At 45.1% G+C, this 17,469-nt stretch overlaps 1 protein-coding gene across 5 annotated transcripts in view; it reads right to left on the bottom strand.

The window, feature by feature from the left end:
* Positions 1 to 402: 402 nt before the first annotated feature.
* Positions 403 to 17,469, bottom strand: part of hipk2 (homeodomain interacting protein kinase 2) — a 75,451-nt gene continuing 58,384 nt past the window's right edge. For 2 of the 5 annotated variants that reach the window (XM_035156344.2, XM_035156342.2), the window contains exons 6-15: positions 16,877 to 17,061; positions 16,618 to 16,771; positions 14,324 to 14,549; positions 13,483 to 13,604; positions 10,113 to 10,243; positions 8,946 to 9,128; positions 8,478 to 8,804; positions 7,031 to 7,272; positions 6,773 to 6,924; positions 403 to 6,660 (exon numbers count right to left, since the gene is read on the bottom strand). In XM_035156344.2, coding sequence (XP_035012235.1) covers positions 6,196 to 6,660; positions 6,773 to 6,924; positions 7,031 to 7,272; positions 8,478 to 8,804; positions 8,946 to 9,128; positions 10,113 to 10,243; positions 13,483 to 13,604; positions 14,324 to 14,549; positions 16,618 to 16,771; positions 16,877 to 17,061 — 2,187 coding nt within the window. In that variant the 3' untranslated portion in view covers positions 403 to 6,195. The remainder of the gene's footprint in view (positions 6,661 to 6,772; positions 6,925 to 7,030; positions 7,273 to 8,477; positions 8,805 to 8,945; positions 9,129 to 10,112; positions 10,244 to 13,482; positions 13,605 to 14,323; positions 14,550 to 16,617; positions 16,772 to 16,876; positions 17,062 to 17,469) is intronic. The other 3 variants (XM_035156346.2, XM_035156343.2, XM_035156347.2) reach the window with 3 other exon arrangements.

Genomic DNA, 17,469 nt, shown 5'->3' with positions numbered 1-17,469 from the left:
CACACAAGCATTTTACTCAACTGCTGTTATTAACTAAAATTTAAAGGTTTTTGTAAAATTTGTACCTTCAACTGTAACTGACACATTTACTGAATAGTTTGCCAATCCAGGTTTTACAAAATGTATGAGTTTATGAAACAAATTATGGATTATAAAACCCACAAAGTAGATAAAATATCTTAATCTCAACCAAATGCATAAAATTTCATATATTAAATTTAAAGTTGCTTTACAACCCTTACAACCCTCACACATGAAGGCATAACAATATCTTTAATCTAGTATAATATAAATATCATAATAATATAATATTATATAATGATATATTTCATATCATCACACACACACACACACACGTACACACACACACACACACAGAGAAAAAAGGACTGGACGGCGTTGCCGTGACTTAACAGTTTAATGTAAATCCAAGACAAAGTGTGATTACATTTCTACACATATACAATATGCATATGTGAGCATACAAATTCTCATTAATAACTCGATTCACCTCGGAGACCGAAAAAATGATCAAAAGTAACAGTGAATAACAAGCTATAACATAGTTCACCACAACGCGAGCCCCTTCTCACCCTACAGTTAGTAAAGAGGACAGTTAAAATAGCTATATTCTTCTATTTGACGAAGCCGTTTGTCTGTTAAAATCCTCCTGTGAAATTTACAATGCTATCATTAATTTTTTCCCCGAAGCCTAATATAAATTCACTCCATTTTTCTACAACGAAAATGATTAAGAGAAGCACACAACATCATAATGGTAACACAAGCGCTTAGTAGCAAGTACTCAACTTGTTAGGAGGTTTAATTAATCCTTCTTCTTATTGTCATTATTATATTCATTTAAACATTCTATAAAGCCAGTAAAATATCCATTCTCATAACATACTTAATAATATTAGGCTAAGGAACAGGGTATACATAGAACGCTACGTCAACAGATTGAAATAATGAGACGTCACACCCGAATAAAACAAAAGTAAATAAGAAAAGACAATTATCAGAGAATTATATTAGGAAATACTGCAGCACACATTAGCTTTATCGACAAAGAATGAGATTTTACACCATACAGCAATGGACACACAAGGGGGTCAGGGTTTGATGCGCTCTTAGGTCTTCAGTTAATGTAAATAAACTGATAAATCACTTGTTGTGAAAGTAGTTATCTACACTAGCTTTCATTCTGACGGTTACCCAGAAAGGGGATTGTGACGTGGAACGTGAACTCCAGGTAAAGATGGATATTTTTGTAGTGTGAAGAGTCTGTATTTGAACATGGCTTTGCTCTACCACTTCCAGATTCTATTCATTCTATTCAACACTACAAAAATAACGGACTATGGCTAGAGCTCTCTCTGAAACTAGTCAGAAAAAGCATTGAGAAGAATTCCATTCGTGTTAATTAGGACCAAAACATCTAACACCACAGCATATTGGGGATTTAAGATTGGTAGAAATGAATCCGAATCCTTGCCTGGTTGTACAAAATTAGAATAAATGGAAATGCTGGGGAAAACGATAATAATTGCATCGATTTTGGTTCTTAAATTCATTCGCTGCATTCACCTGACGCCCTGTATCAGTGATGGCATCAAACCTTGACCACCTCACCCTGAATCCCCCACAAGGAAAAGCCAGCAAAAGGAGCAGATCTCCTCAACCAAAGGTTACAAAAGAAAAAACGAAACACACACACACTCTCATCCAAAAAAGAAGGGCTTTAAGAATATTGTGTAGCTGGATTGTGTGTTTCCCGGTGACAGAGAGCTCATCCGCACATGATTCATCCACATTAACACCTGCTCTGAACCCTTTTTGTAAAGCTGCGACTTTGCCAAACATTTTTTTTTTACTGTTAAGAGTCTGTCCATTTATGTTGCGTCTGTTCACTTTCTAACTAAGTCACCTTAGAGGAGTTGTATGTTCGCTCTCAGGAATGTTTCCTTGTGTTTCTCCGAGATTATTATTCACAATAACACCACGAGCAAAACTCGGGAAGTTTGAGTGTATTCAGTAGAAGAACGCCAGGCTTTATGTAGAGAGTGAGATTCTGCCTTATTCTGTTTTCTCTGATTCGAATGTCACCTTAAAGCTTCAGAGGTATCGTTGTTTTTTGTTTTTTTTTAGAAGGCAGTACTCTAACAATAAAGCCACTAGCTGGGAAGGCTACGCTCGCCTCAACAACACACAACATTTCTTTACACTCTACTTAAGAACATTTTGGTAATTGTAAGGTCACTCGATCTACGTTAACGCTCACATGTCTGATTCCCCCTTTTAAAAACCAAACACAAAACATCGGTTATGTGAAACAGCGTGAAAGATGAACACACATCATACACGTCACGTTATTCTCCACAATGCTGCGCACACAGGGCTTCTCTTAATTGGATGCTTTCATTTGTGAAAATAGTGATTATTCTCTAACCCCCCCCTAATCATGAGGACAGTGGTAATTTTACATTATTTGTCTCGTATGGGATTCTGCTGGAGATCTGATGTATAATTATTGCATCATGCATGGCCACAAACAGTGAAATCAAATGAGTGGTCACCCACAGAGGAGAGAAAATCTAAAGCCATTTCAGATGTCGCGGGTCACATATTACATTCATTTTGTGCAGGTGACCACGGTTTTAAAGGTATACCTGGTACGTTTTTCTTCTTTTTTTTTTGATTAATTCATTTTTAACAGATCATTCTATTCCATGTCACACGATAACGTTTTTACAAATTAATTTTCTTACAACACCGATAAAGCTACAACATGAACAACATAAAAAAAAAAACTGGCTTATAAAACAATTCGGAGAGAGGAGGTTACTCATAATAATAATCATTATTGATCAGTCAGCCTATCGACAGGGGCCAAGTGTGTGGAGTCAAACGAAAAACAACAGAGAAAGTTGAATGTGACGATTTGAAACCAAGTCAAGATGGAGCTGTGTGCGTTAGCTACGTTAAATCCTCCCCGTGCAGGAACCCGCTCGCTTGGCGGGTTTTAAAAAACAACGACATGAAAAGGAGTTATTGCCTATCTGCTCTAGCGATGGTGTAGAGAGGATTGCTTGTACTGTTCTGTGCTGTGCTGTACATGGTCAATCTGCTTCATTCTTTGGTGGGAGGAGCGGAAAGAAAAGTCAAGAGCGCAGCGACAGCGAAATTCTGACAAGGGGGGGCAGGGGACAAGACAGCAGTGTAGCATGGGTAACGCCAAATTCCCTCCAACAGTGGAATGTTTCAGTAGTCTGTCTCAAAACAGAGGAGCCAGAAGATTTCAATGAAAAGAAAAAATAATAATCATCTCCCTTATGCACATGTGCTTAGGCCCCAAATGCCGAAGAGGAAATTAAGTAGATCAAATAAAATAAAAATAAAAATAAAACGACAACGACAGAACAAGAGAAGATGTAACAGGCAACGTACAATGTAATCACATCTTTAAGTGCCCGGACCCAAGGCTTTGCATGCTGGAGCTGACGGGGAGTGGAGAGGGGAACAAGTACCAGGATGATGGACCACGTGGCACCCTACATATCTATAAGAGCCCCCCCCCCCCCCTTGTTGGATTATCATCAACTCAACACTTACTATCATCAGCACTTTACACAGGTGCACCCACCTCCATGGAATACTAAATATCACTGTACATCAACCCCCGGGTTACAAAATAGAAATGAGCCTGACATTTAATAAAAACACACACATACTCTGATAAAACGTCCACAAGAATTATTGCAACAATCTCTAAAAAATGAAACACAACATGTAGCCTACTACAGCCATGTCCAAAAGAGTTCAAGATAATGTTAAGTTAAAAAACAAAACAAAAAAAACAAACATAATCACTTCAAATGCAAGTACTATGGCATACCATGAAGAAGAGGGGAAGGCCTTCACTAAGAGTTCGGATGTGCCCACGGTCAAGAGGACAAAAGGTGAACAGAGGAGATTATTTGTATCGTCGGCTTACGAGAATAAATGAAATCGAGCAGCAAACACATAAAAAAGCGACAGCCCTATTGGTTCTCTAAGTGTTCGGCTTTCCCGTCTGGCTGGCGTGGCGATGTGTCTGTGGTGTATCTGGGTTTCTTTTCCTTTTTTTTAATCGAAGACAAATGGACAGTGGCGACAAATCGTCCACGAGGCGCCCTTCCAGGTGTACGCTGTGGCATTTCCCGTCTGCTCTGTTTCCTGCAGCTCTGCGATGACGCTACGCAAACCTCAAAACACAACGAACGACTTCCCAAAAAAACAAAAACAACAAAAGAGACAACGATAAAAAGGCTTCATGTCAGAATTCTACGCGTGCATTCAGGTAAGGCAGTGCCTCCCGCGGCTCCTACCGACCACCCGGGCTCAGTGTTACTATCAACCTGCTCAGTGCCAACTTGCTACCGTTTTAAGTCCCATTTAAGATAGAGAGTTTGCCCTACCTAAACTGATCCCACGCCCTCAACCAGCCCCTTCACTCGTGTCTACACAGCATCTCTCTCTCAAACAACCCATCGATACTCTGTCTCTCTGCTGCAGCCGGGCTATCGCTAGCCTCACAGACTCACCCTCACGGCAACAATCACTTTCTGTCAGGCCCTTCTTTCGGACTAGCTTTTAACCTTTAAAACATCAACAACAACAAAAAAAAACGACCTCTACTGTGTCGCAAAAACATTGTACTGCAACTCATCCCCTGGAAAACCGAGCTCCAATATCTGCTCTGTAATCACGACGCATGCATTCCCTTGTGTGATTTCCCCCCCAAAAAACAAATATGCCAAACTAACGCCACATCTTGGGGTTCCACCGTGATAAGAGGTTTACAGCTACAGCTATACTGTACATTTTCCTATTTACATGAATATCCAGAGCGAGTGTAACAAGAATTTTAATCTATGACTTTGGTAAGTACCCCAGGCAAGTTATCTCATGCACACATCATAAAGGAGCTCAGCGTGATACCGAATCTGACGTTAATCTCCATTAATCTACGCTAACGACGAGAAACAGCAAGGGCTGCGCCTACACCTGGAAGAGAGCTACAACTGCCCCGACTCGGATGTGGAAACCAGGGAATCATGTCTCTCTAAGTATAGCTATAGTCTCTTGTGGCTTTCAGGATCCAAGCCGAGTAAACTGTGTTGTTATATCTGTAAGGCACTACGAGGGAACAATGGTCAAAAACCTACAGACTGAAGAGGGTTCTGAGGGAGTGGACTACACACGCATGGCTGACAGTAGCACACACAGACAATCACGTTGTACATGCCTATGTTATTATAACCACTTTGTGCAATCACATTGAAAGTAAAAGGAACAAATAAATCTATTGGTATCAGGAGATAAAATAATCTTCAAACAAACAGGTGCTGACTGCTACATTCTAAGAACGGGGCCCAGCTAAGACACCTAGCTAAAACTGAAGTATCATCGTAACGGTGAAACAAAACAAAAGAAAAAACAAATATCTATAAATACACTAAAAAGTTTGTTGTCTTCTGTTGGTTATATTTCCAGAAGCCTCCTCGACCGGAGAAGGTGGAGTGGGGGAAGATGCCTCTCTTCTCTTTACTCCCCACGCCATGAATGATTTGGAAATATTAAGACAGTTCAAGGCCATCAATATTTTTTTTTCTTTGAAGAGCAGCAGGTTTCCGTATTTCACCTTCTCCCAAAAAATCTCTTGGGATTCCAAACTTCCAGTCAGTAACCCCTGTTCAACAGTCACTTCCCAAATTGAAGAGGGGAAAAGAAAAAAGAAAAACAAACCAGAAAATCTCCGCTGTCCCAAAAGGCCTCGTTCAAAACCTCCCTGCGAAACTAATGAGACGTTTCTTTCCTCGTAAAATAAAGCGAAGAATAGGGAAGTAAAAAAAACAAAAACTGGCCCTTTTCAGGAAGAAGAAAACAAAAAGTGAAAGAAAACATCTTGAACAGTACCCCTCAAAAAACCAACCCCCATCTTTCCTTTCCAGAGAGGCTGTGAATCTTTTCGTTTGTTTTTCCCTCTCGTTACATCTTTATACGTGAAGTTTTGCGAGGATTGCATGTTCCTCTGTCCCTGTTTATGTCTGAGGTTGAGGAGAGGATGTTTAGGGCGTCGAAGGGGGTGCGGGCGGGTTCGAGGGGGAAGCAGCAGTGCTGGGTCAGGCTCTCCAGTGTCAGTCAGTGTCTTCTCTAGAGGTATGGGTACTGGTTGACCTTGGTGGGGCTCAGCGGGTATCCAGTGTAGACAGCGGAGGCGGGCGAGGCGCTGATGTAGGCCTGGTGGGCAAACTGGGCCTGGTACTGACTGTGGTGCAGGGTGGGCGAGGGCAGCACGCCATGGCCCATGCTGACTGGGACCTGGTGGACGATGCTGGGCGGGTAGCTTCCGTGCTGGACCGCGTGGCGCGCCGTGCCTTGCGACGCCACCAGGTGGGCCACTGTTCCGGTGGAGCCCAGAGCAGCGGGGGCTGTGTAGGCGTAGAGGTGGGGCTGGCTAGGCAGGTGTGTGGCAGCCAAGTGCGGGTGGATGTTCCCCGTGTGAGAGGGGCTGTTGTGATGGAAGGAGTACGGGGCCTGAGTGGCGATGGTGGGGGTGATGTAGGCCTGCTGGCGCCGATGACCTCCGTTTCGCTCTGCTACCATGTGCTGCTGGGCCTGGAAGAGAGGATGACAGAATAAAACATCCCAAAAGGTTAGAATACTCTGCTTAAAACATGTTCCTGAGGTTGTTTACACACATCACACTGATCGACATGTTTCTCTTTACCTGGCTGAGATTGAGGGGCTGCTGCTGGAGGGGGTGTGGCCCTGAGCGCTGCTGTCGGTAGGACCCTCCAGTGATGCAACCTGGTATGTGATTATTGCCAGACATCATGTTGGATTTGAACTTGTAAGCTGAATTATGATGGTTCATTGCATCTGCGAAGGAGAGGACACAGGTTTGATTGATTGGGAAGCAGCAGCTTTTATTAACTAACAACATAGTATGAGGTGTTAGGGTCAGGAAAGAGATTGCGTCTCTTACCTGTCATCAGGCGCTCACATTCAATCGGGACCTCGATGTTCTGGGTCTTGAGAGGGGGGATGATGATGGTGCGGGGGTTCCCGTTGTTGTAGTTGTCCAGTATGGTGGTCTTTGTGTCGTAGCTGTTGTTGTTGGGGGGTCTGGACTGCACAGTGTAGGGGCTGTTGCTGGAGCAGTCAGAGTCGGGGGAATCGTGGACCGTCACGCAGCTGATGACATTCTTCCTTTGCTTTGAAGTTGAGCTGGAGGAAGAAGAGGAAAGTAACTTAGAATGCTAAATCAATTCCAATAACTAGGAACACATTTGAGACGGTAGTTAAATTTGACTATATCTATAATTATCAATCTTTGATCAGGCCATGGTTCTCTGCTGGAAAATCAAGGATTTCTCTCTCCAGGTTGGGGGTGAGTTGCTCCAAGTGAAGGAGTTTGAGAATCTCGGGGTCCGGTTGCAATCTTGCTACCAGATCGTTATGGTGAAGAAGGAGCTGAACTACAAGGTTTTTGTCTTAACAGCTATGTTCCTACCCTCGCCTGTCACAGCGAGCTCTGGAAAGTGACCGGACAAACGACAATGTGAATACAAGCGGAAGAAATTAGTTCAGACATCTGGCGGGAGCTCGGAGTAGAACTGTGCTCCTTTAGGTCGAAAGGGGACAGTTGAGGTGGCTCGGGCATCTGGTCAGGATTTACCAGGTTTACCAGGCACAGCCAACTGGAAGGAGACCCGGGTAAGACCCACATCTCGCTGAGAAGGCCTCAGGATCCCCCAGGAAGAGCGTGGCTGGGGAGAGGGATTCCTGGATTACCCTACTTACTAGCTTGAATAAGCGGAAGACAATGGATGGATGGCTCTTTGATCATATGTTCTGCAGCCAAGTTTTCAATCTGAGTGAACATGTTAATCTAAAGTGAGACAAAAAAAATCTGATTTCTTTTAGCAAGTAGCAAATCTCTCTTTTGCATTTGCTTGTTAACTTTCTGTCACTTCCCATTCCCGCTAACATCTCATACCGATACTAACACATCGCACCAGCTGGGTTATGTCACTGACATGTCATCATGTTTGTTTGACTAATTTAAAGACTTTAGATCAAACCATATTTTGCAGATACACAAAGATTTGTTGCTGGAAATGCCGTCAGTATGTTATATGCTACTTTGAACTCTAGAATAAAAAAGATGACAGAGAATTCTTAGTTATGTTGGCATTGGTGAGAACATTTCTTTATCCAAAGTCAAAACAGATGAACGCCATGTTTTTGCAAAGACTCTTTAGTCTTAATCTTAGCTGATCTAAGTCTGTAGCCCCTTGAGATGTTGTTATTATGGACGTTTATGTTGCAGTGGAAAAGCCTGCAAATCTCTTATAAAGGAGCAAATCATAGTAAAATGAAAAAACTCTGTTGAGCTCAAGTTGTGTGTGAAACAAATCCCATTAACAGACCGTTTGTTTTGTTTCCGGTCCTCTTCCTCATCCGTGTCGCTGCTGATGGTGATGATGCTGACTGCGGGGCTGGGCGTGTCGGGGATGATGATGGTCTGTCTGGGGACGTGGTGCTGGTGCTGATGGTCGCGCGTGGTGCTGGAGGCCTGCTCTGCTTCGCCAGCCCCCCACCCGCTGCCGCCACATGGCTGCGGGGGCGGACAGTTGTTGGGGGCCGAGCCGTTCTGCAGCACGGCGCAACGCGGGGGCGTGTTCTCCTTCACCCTCTTTGAGCGCTGCGGGGACAGCACGGCCTGCGAGGACGACACCTCATAGGCCGACATGTTCCTGACGGAGAGACAGAGATGGGGTGAAGTCAGAGAAGCTGAAGATCAAAAACCTCATAAATCAAAACGAGACTTCATGATGTTTTTGTGATGATCTTTTTCTGACAGGATGGAGATTTATAGTGAGACTGTTGAATAGTACCTGGCACTCATCTGGTGCTGTTTGTTCTTTTTGGAAGAGGAGTTGTTATTGGTCGAGTGCTGCCTCATAACATGTGCCACTCCCACATTAAGCGTCTGGTTGGATGGGAGTGTGACGTGTCCAGCCAACAAGGCTGGCTGCTGCATGATGGGATTATAATGGCTGCCATGAGGGTGGGAATTCCTGTAATAAAAAACACATCAGAAACCAGTAAGTAAAGTATCGCTGCAAGAAATACTGAAAAAACACATTCATGCACTGTATCAGATCCAACACAGGGTCGGGGAGAGGATAAGGACAGATTGAGTATTTCCCACAGAAGCCAGCCGGTGGCAGCAGCCAACTTTTCAAAAGACGACCGAAGGAGGAGAGGGAGCGAGAGCAGGGAGGGAGGGCAGAGGAGCTGACACCAGCAGCTGTGGAGCGATAGCTCTGCAGAGGAAGTGCGACACTTTCCCGTCGCCTCTCAGAGGACAACAGAGCTGCCACTGGCCGGGGAAGGGAGGGAGAGGGATGGGGAGGGTGGTGTCTGGTCACAGATGGACAGCTCTGAATGCATCTCAGCGTGCACGGCCCCAGCAGCCTTCCACACGTTCACATTATATACCTGCATCCTCCTCATCTCCCTGCAGATTGCCCTCTTCCACCTATCCATCCATTTATTAAGTCATCTCCCTGACAGGCTGTACTCCACATGATGTCTCTACATATACATATACCCCATCTCCCTGAGGTAGAGCCGCTCTTATAAAAGCACCAGTGTTCACGTGGGGGACTGTGATTCACTGAAGATAAAGGACAAGCTGTCAGGGATGTACAGACTCCACGGTCAATCAGCTCGATGCCGTGCCATCTTCCTATAGCATGTTTTGACCTATAAAGGCCATAAAACCACTGCTGGCCTTTGAAATCTATTTATCCGACAAAACACAACTACACACTTTCCACTTACTGGATTACGTGACTTGGATTTACAGAGGGCTTTGATTTTTAAATTTGATGTGTCAACCTTTTGGAAATATATTTATCCAGCTAAATCCTGTGTGAAGAAGGGTGGGTCCAAAAAAGTGTAGACCACAATATTCAGACATCAAAGTATCGGTGACGGATTAAACTGGCTGGGAGCAGGTTTTAAAAAATACAAATCAGAAAGGAAGCGGTGTTCACCTCCAGTTGCCGAGAGGCTGTGCGCTGCTCATGGAGTCGGGGATGACAGTGGCATGCTGGACTGAGGTGTGGGTGAGCTGCTGCCAGGCAGGAGGCAGCAAGATCTGCTGGGTGCCGCTGGGCCAGGCCTGCTGAGGAAGGACAACACAGAGCGGGGGGACGGACAAAGAGGAGAGGGGCGAGGGAGGAGGAGGGGGATTGAAAGGACAGAAAGAGGAGACACAAACAAAATTGTCAGCTGCCATGTTGGAAAATTGTGAATATATCAATTTGTTACCTCTAGTCAACACATTTTTAATGAAACCTGGTGGAAGGGTGGGACAGTTAAGGAAGAACCAATACAAGTTTGGTGTGGATCTGGACAAAGGGGCGGATTCAGGAATTTTTGTCACTTTCGTTAATACTTTGAGATATATTATCTTTTACATTTCCAACATTTCTGTATCACATTGAAGGGACTGTTATCCACGAGTGTGCAGCTTGATTGAATTTAAAAGGGACTGTTGGGCGTCGGCGGCGGTTCACGATCTACTGAGTGCCATTCTACTTTTCACAGGACTGCACATGACCATGATTGATTTTTCTTTTCTTTTTTTTTTCACAATCAAAATGTGTGAAGAAAAGAAACTCAGTGGACCTGACTGATTGGTTTGAGGGTGTTGTGATAAATGACTGTATCTTCTCAAAAGTGCGTAACAGCTGGTTCAAACTTGCTAGTGGGCATGCAAAATGAACTCCGCCAGCTTCAAGGAGACAAAAGAGATAAGAGCAGGTCTTTGTGTGCTTGTGTATGAGTGACTGAGCCTACAGCTTTATGTGTGTGTGCGTGTGCGTCTTCCAGCTACCGTGATTATGCGTTGGACTTAAGTCAAATCAACCTATATTCTAATTAAATTCATCAGCCTATTCAAGCTGCTTATAAAGAAGCTACTTTGTATTTCTGATGCGGAGCTGGAGGAGTATCGGGCATAATTCCCCCCCGAGATGTGCCAGGATGAGTGTGTGTGCGCATGCCTGCCTGAGCATGTTTGTGCGCTGCCGTGTGTGTGTAACCCTAATAGTTTAATGCAGTGCTATTGATTAGCACTTTAATGTCAGGGCTAATGAATTGTTCCTTTAATACCATTTGCACATCTATTTACAACAGCATCAGTATGTACTGCGACGCACATGTTTAAACAGAGGGAGAGAGAGAGAGACAGAGAGAGGAGAGAGAGTAGGAGAGGAAGAGAGAAAGAGGGAGCACGCTAAATGAAACCAGGTAATTTATGCATGTAGCAGAGCAACTATATTTTACCTTAGTTTTATCTTTAACTTTATCTTAACCTTTACCTTAATTTTCATTTGTTCCCACTATATTCTGACTTTAAGTGGCTGCTCTGTTCTGTCGTCTGGCTGCAGGTTTGTGGATGTTGAATTGTTTTTGTCTGAGGTCGGCTGCAGAGCTAAGAGCAGCCTGTGTGTATAGTTGAAGTGCTGCAGGGGGGCAGCTGCAGGCCAGCACAGCTCCTTGTCTGTGCGCTGATGACTGACGTCTCTAATGGAACATTCTGGAGCTGGAGATGGTCTTACATCTAAGAACACGTCCGAGGCCTTTTATCAACATACCATTAGGAGTCACTAATACATCCATCCATCTCCTGCTCCTCATGCTGCTCCCTCTATCACCCTTCCTGGCACTCTACATGCCTCTTGTACAAGGCGTCTGTGTTGTGTAACCAGCCTGTCTGCCCTGAAATGGTAACCCAGTTAAGGGACGGTTTTCTTTCTTCTCCGAGCCCACCATCACTATCAGCGGCCCACCGCCTCCCACCTCGACCTACACTCCCTGGGTGAAAACCCTTTGTCACCTCGGGGCTTTGAAAGCCCCGGCTCTCACTCCCCAATTGTTTCCACATTTTCTGCATTCCTGCACCAGATAAAGGTCCTGCTGGTTTTCGCTGCCTCCCTGCTTGGAGCCTCCTTCCCTCTGCCTCCTCTCACAACACACCCAAAGAGCTCAGGGGGTCACCTTGCATGGGCCCCAGGTAAGCGAAGGGTGCAGGAGAGGTGGCGGTGAGCAGCGGGTGGGTGAGGGCACAGGTGGGGAGGATGCAGGAAAGAGGCAAACAATGCCTCAGCCAAGCCAGTGAGACCTCCCACAGTAAAGCAATAAACATGGAGAAACACGCACACACCCAGTTATTAGGTGTACTGGCCTATATAAACCATCTGCTTACGTTAACTACTGCCTGTTTTTGTTTAACATGTGTGCAGACATGAGGCTGCAGTGAACACCTGCAGGACGTGGCGGCAGCATGTGATCTATATACGTGATACATCAATTACAGTAGCTTGTATTTTCCTGGGGAAGACAAAGATGTTTACATTTGACAGATCCATCATATCAATGAATCTGGGGATGTTGTGAGTTATCTGGTCATGCAGAGCCTCTGCAGAGCTTCCCCTGACCTTCCAGGATCCTCTGAGGCCTGTAATTTGGAGCGCCTGACTTGGAACCAGCCCTGGAGCTAATCACCATTTGGTATCTGACAGATTAACCCGCCATAGAAATACAGCCATGCACACACACACACACACACACACACACACACACACACACACACACACACACACACACACACACACACACACACACACACACACACACACACACACACACACACACACACACACACACACACACACACACACACACACACACACACAGCGCTTGCTTCCTGCCTGCCTACTGCATGATTAACTGGAGATAAGGGAGCACTTCAAACTCCCTGGATTCTCAGGGATATTTAAAGCCCTCATGGAAATTTCCATAGGGAAAAAGACGGTGTGGCAATGGAAGTGGTCGACAGTGTGCATGCGTGCAGGGAGAGTGATGCACAGTCACTCCCTGTTACTTCCAACAACTGTATATTAGCAGCTAAAGCTCCGGCTCCACTGTGCAGGCTCCAGTGAAGGCCCACTCTGTGTGAAAGGCTCCTGCCTTCGTGTGCATCAGACCGTGGCAGCCTCAGCCTCCAGGAGAGCGGGTTAGCAGAGGGAGCGAGGGGGGGGAGAGAGAGAGAGAGAGAGAGAGAGAGAGAGAGAGAGAGAGAGAGAGAGAGAGAGAGAGAGAGAGAGAGAGAGAGAGGCAGGGAGCAATGCACAGAAGAGCGCTCAGGAAAAAAACAGCTGCCAGCGGGAGCAGGGTCACGAACACTGAGTAATTTCCAGCCTCCATCGATAAGATACTATTCTTAGTGAAGGGCTTGTGAAAAAAAAAAAAAGCATGTGGAGAGCTTTGTTTGAATGTGAGCAGCTCCAAGTTGCACAGGCAGCGGTATTGTTAAGACCCACAAAACTCTTTCAGTTTTCTCCGTGATCTTCCTACCTGTGTAAGCAGACCAGGTTGGATCTGCAGGGGCTGGGCACCAGGGGCCTGCGTCACTATGGGAACGGCGTTCTCCATCCGCACAGAGTAACTGGTGTGCTTGGAAGGGGACGCCTGCAGCCCTGTGCACAAATTAAGCACATGCATCGAGGAAGTCAACAAATAAGTACAGCAGTGCCCTCCACATCAACAAACAACGTCTTGCTGCATCTGCAATCTTCCACATATAACGACATATACATATAATGAAAGCTGATGTATCTGCATTCAACAGATGTCAAAACCCTATGTTCAAATATAGCAATGCTACAGAGAAAAACAAAAACAGTAGTCATGGCAATGGAATAACAATTGTTAAGGATAATAGAATCAGCCATTCCACAGAAAGAATAAATAAACAGATACAATAATGCCTTGGAGTCCTTCTGTCCTCCCAGTGCATACACAGAGGAGACAAAAGGGGTGTGAGTAAGCATTTCACAAAGATATTAAATTTCCTTTCAAATGATGAACTGCCTCATCAACTTATCATTAAATCACTGCTGCTCTCTGTTTGTCTGGTGATAGGCTTAAGCTGCAAAACAAAAAGACAAATGCGAGTAAAAGAGGGACTGTCTGGGCCCAGAGACAGAGCTAAAACAGAGTAGTCATATATTTATGGCATCAGATAAATGCTTAAAACAAAGGCTGCTCTTAGGTTTTAACTAATATGCAGCTGTATTGTGTTTTCTCTTCATATCACAGGCTGTTCTGTTTCATGTACCCATGACCTTGCGTCTCTCACAGATCACCACACAGCTCACTTTGGCTAATGCAAACTGACTGGTCGGTTCTCTCTTACCTTGGAAGCCAGGTGGGCAGACGATGAGCGCCTGCTGGAAGGGGTCGGGCCGGGCGGCGCAGAGCTGAGGAGCCCCCGGCTGCAGGGGCATGCTCCTCTGGGCCACTGCTGCCATGGAGGCAGCTGCAGGCTGGTAGAGTGCAGATTGGTAGTTTAGTATGGAGACATCGGGACTTGCAAAGGAAAGGGTGGCATTGTTGGTGGAGGAGGGAGCCAGGTTGGTGGCCTAAAGGAATGATGGGACCCAAAATAAAAATCATGAGAGTGGAGGTAGTGATGGGAATGACAGGGAAGTGGAAGCACTCCAAGGAGGGAGAGCGGAATAGCAAGCAGGGTAGGAAACAGCAAAATAACAAAGATACAAAACAACCGCAGGATGGATAGCAGGGCATCCATCACTGATGAGAGCCGATGGAAGAATGAGGAAATTGGACGAGTGATTTGAACACTTCTTAAAATATGCGCATTGTTGATTTGATTAATTAGAGGGAGAGAGGGAACGTGAGGAGAGATGCAATCAATGCAACAATTCTTAGAATAATCAATCATCAATGAGCAAAATGCCACCAGAGCAAATTCAGACAGAGATTTTGATCTTGTTTTGAATTTACAGTGTTTACTGAGCCTTTATTTAAGACTAGAATAATGTGCCACTTAACAGGAAATGTACACTAAACGTCTATATAGTGACAATATACTGAATATGAATGTAATGATGCTTTATACGTCTCAGAGTGCTATTTAAAACCAGTAACCTTTTCCCCTATTATCACATTTAAATGAGTTTTAAAGACAAGAGGAGCTCATGTTATTATATCTCACATGTTACAGAACCATGAGTCAATATAATGAGCCGCAGCACAATGTGATGTCACAGCTTCACTACCTATCTCCAAATCAATACGACTGACAGGAGTAATATTTCACATCCCTATAATTATGAAAGCTTATGTAAGGCAACTCCAGCACGACCATTAATAAGACATGCGGAATACCAAGACCGCCCAGGAACCTCCCAGAGACAAACAAACGCTTTTAAGAGACCGTTTGCTCCGAGTAGTATTTGCTCCGCGAGATGCCGTCTAATTTTAGCCCTTTCATTAAGTGTACATAGGGGTGGAGGGAAATACGGAGACAGCGCTTTCATTTTTCATTTGCTCTCTTTAGCGTGCTCAATGCACACCAGGGGAGGAAACATAATCAATATGGCACTCTGGCATTCATCATAAACAAGTACAGAAGCAGCAAAATACAAGCGAAAGATGCATTCTGAGCCTCGCAAACGAGTCGAGCTGAATAAATCACGAACTTAAGTCTGTCTATATGCTCAGAGAGCCGGGCGGCGGGAAAGACAAGCCGAGGGAACGCTAATCCATTTAAATCACAGCAAGATGGGAATTTTGTCGCATGCTACACAGCGTGAGTCGGCTCGATATTGCCGGTGATAAAGAACTCCGTTTACTAAAAAAAGGGGTTAGGGTGAGAGGGAGGGAGTCGTAACTAAGCGCACTCTGAAAAAACCTTGACGCGGGCTAGACAGAAGTCAGCACTTTCGATTCACCGGCTGAACGTGAGTAAAGCGGCAAAGCACCACAGGCTCAAACCCAGAGAAACGGGAGGAAAGAAGAATACAAAAAAAAAAAAAAGAGAGAGGAGGACAGGAGGGAGAGGAAGGGAGAAGAGAGGAAGCCTGCTAAAGGGATTCTTAAGGCCTGAAAGCCCCAGAATGCAAGGCAAGCAGGAAGTAGGGCTTGTCATGTGTGTAATCAGCACTTTGTGACAATCCCACAGGACCTGGGGCACAGACAGAAATGCAGGCAGACAGATATAAAGTACATGCACCATGGCTGAAAGGCAGGCCAGCGAGCAAAGGAAACGTGCAGACAGACAGACGGGAGGAACGGGGAAAAGAACACAGAACAAAGGGACACGTCGCCGCTCACGGGCTGCGACGCTGTTCAATCACTGACATTCGGGTGTTTTTGATTGAGACGACATTTGACTCGCTGTGTTAGCAAACGCATCATTCATATTGTTTCTTCAAGAGTTCGGACTCAGCTTTAATTATCCATCCTGACAAATTCTAAACACATTTATTTAATACTATTTACCTATTTTCAGATGTATCTTTTATCGACAGAATGTAATTGCCACGTTCATTTACTTCCTCACTGTGGAATTGCAGTAAACCAAAGCATCTATAATTCACACACTCGACATCTGACAGCGAAGGAGTTCATTATCAGTGGCGGCCACAGAGCATACTGATGACTGATGGAGTTTGTGTTCTTTACCTGGCTGTGCACAGTGTTCAGCTGGTTGTTGAAGGTCATGGTGAGGTTGGTGGAGGTGCTGGGGGCCACGTGGGTGATAAAGGGCGTCTTGCTCTGGTCGTACATGTTGACACGACGCTTACAGATCTCCATGTTTTGGAAGCATGACTTCACGCTGCACGGAGAGAGAGAGAGCGGGGGATGAGCGTCTTGAGTCTTTCGACAGATGTTGCCGCACTGTTTCGAGATGATAATTATGCAAAACAACAAGAGCTCGTACTGTGTGCTGTGCGGGAAATCGAGGAGGTGTGACATGGTGACGAAGGGGTGGTTGAGCGTTTCGATGGGGGTGATCCTCTTGTCCGCGTCGATGGTCAGCATCTTGGTTAACAGGTCGATGAACTCCCTCCGGTCGGCCTTCTCCGCCAGCATCTCGGTCCCCTCCAGATCCGACGCCATGTTCACCTGGACGCGCGGGACAAACACACAAACACAGGATTTCAAGCAGGTGATTGAGTATTCAAGGTCTCTGATGTTTGTACAGACGACAGAGAGACAAATCGCTCCTGCAGTTCGTTCCCATAGAGAGACCTATTAATACTCACAAGGCCTCATCAGTTAGGGTGTCAGTTTGTGTGCTGCAGAGCCCAGTGATAACCTTGCACCTTAGTGACATTATAAACATTTGCACTGGTATTCATAGCGCCGCCTGAAATATCTCCTGGCGCCTTCGCTGAGATTTTTATCTATTTCCAAAGATGTGAAAACAAACAAAAAACATGACGCCAATAAATGCCGCCATTAGCGGGGTCGTAAAAAGAAGCCTTTCACGTAGGACACAATTTCCTCAGTGCCTCTGAAAGAGCTGACATG

This window comes from Hippoglossus stenolepis, chromosome 5 (genome assembly GCF_022539355.2).
Source record: "Hippoglossus stenolepis isolate QCI-W04-F060 chromosome 5, HSTE1.2, whole genome shotgun sequence".
In the NCBI taxonomy this organism is placed as follows: domain Eukaryota; kingdom Metazoa; phylum Chordata; class Actinopteri; order Pleuronectiformes; family Pleuronectidae; genus Hippoglossus; species Hippoglossus stenolepis.
This window is presented reverse-complemented; position numbering and strand designations above follow the sequence as displayed.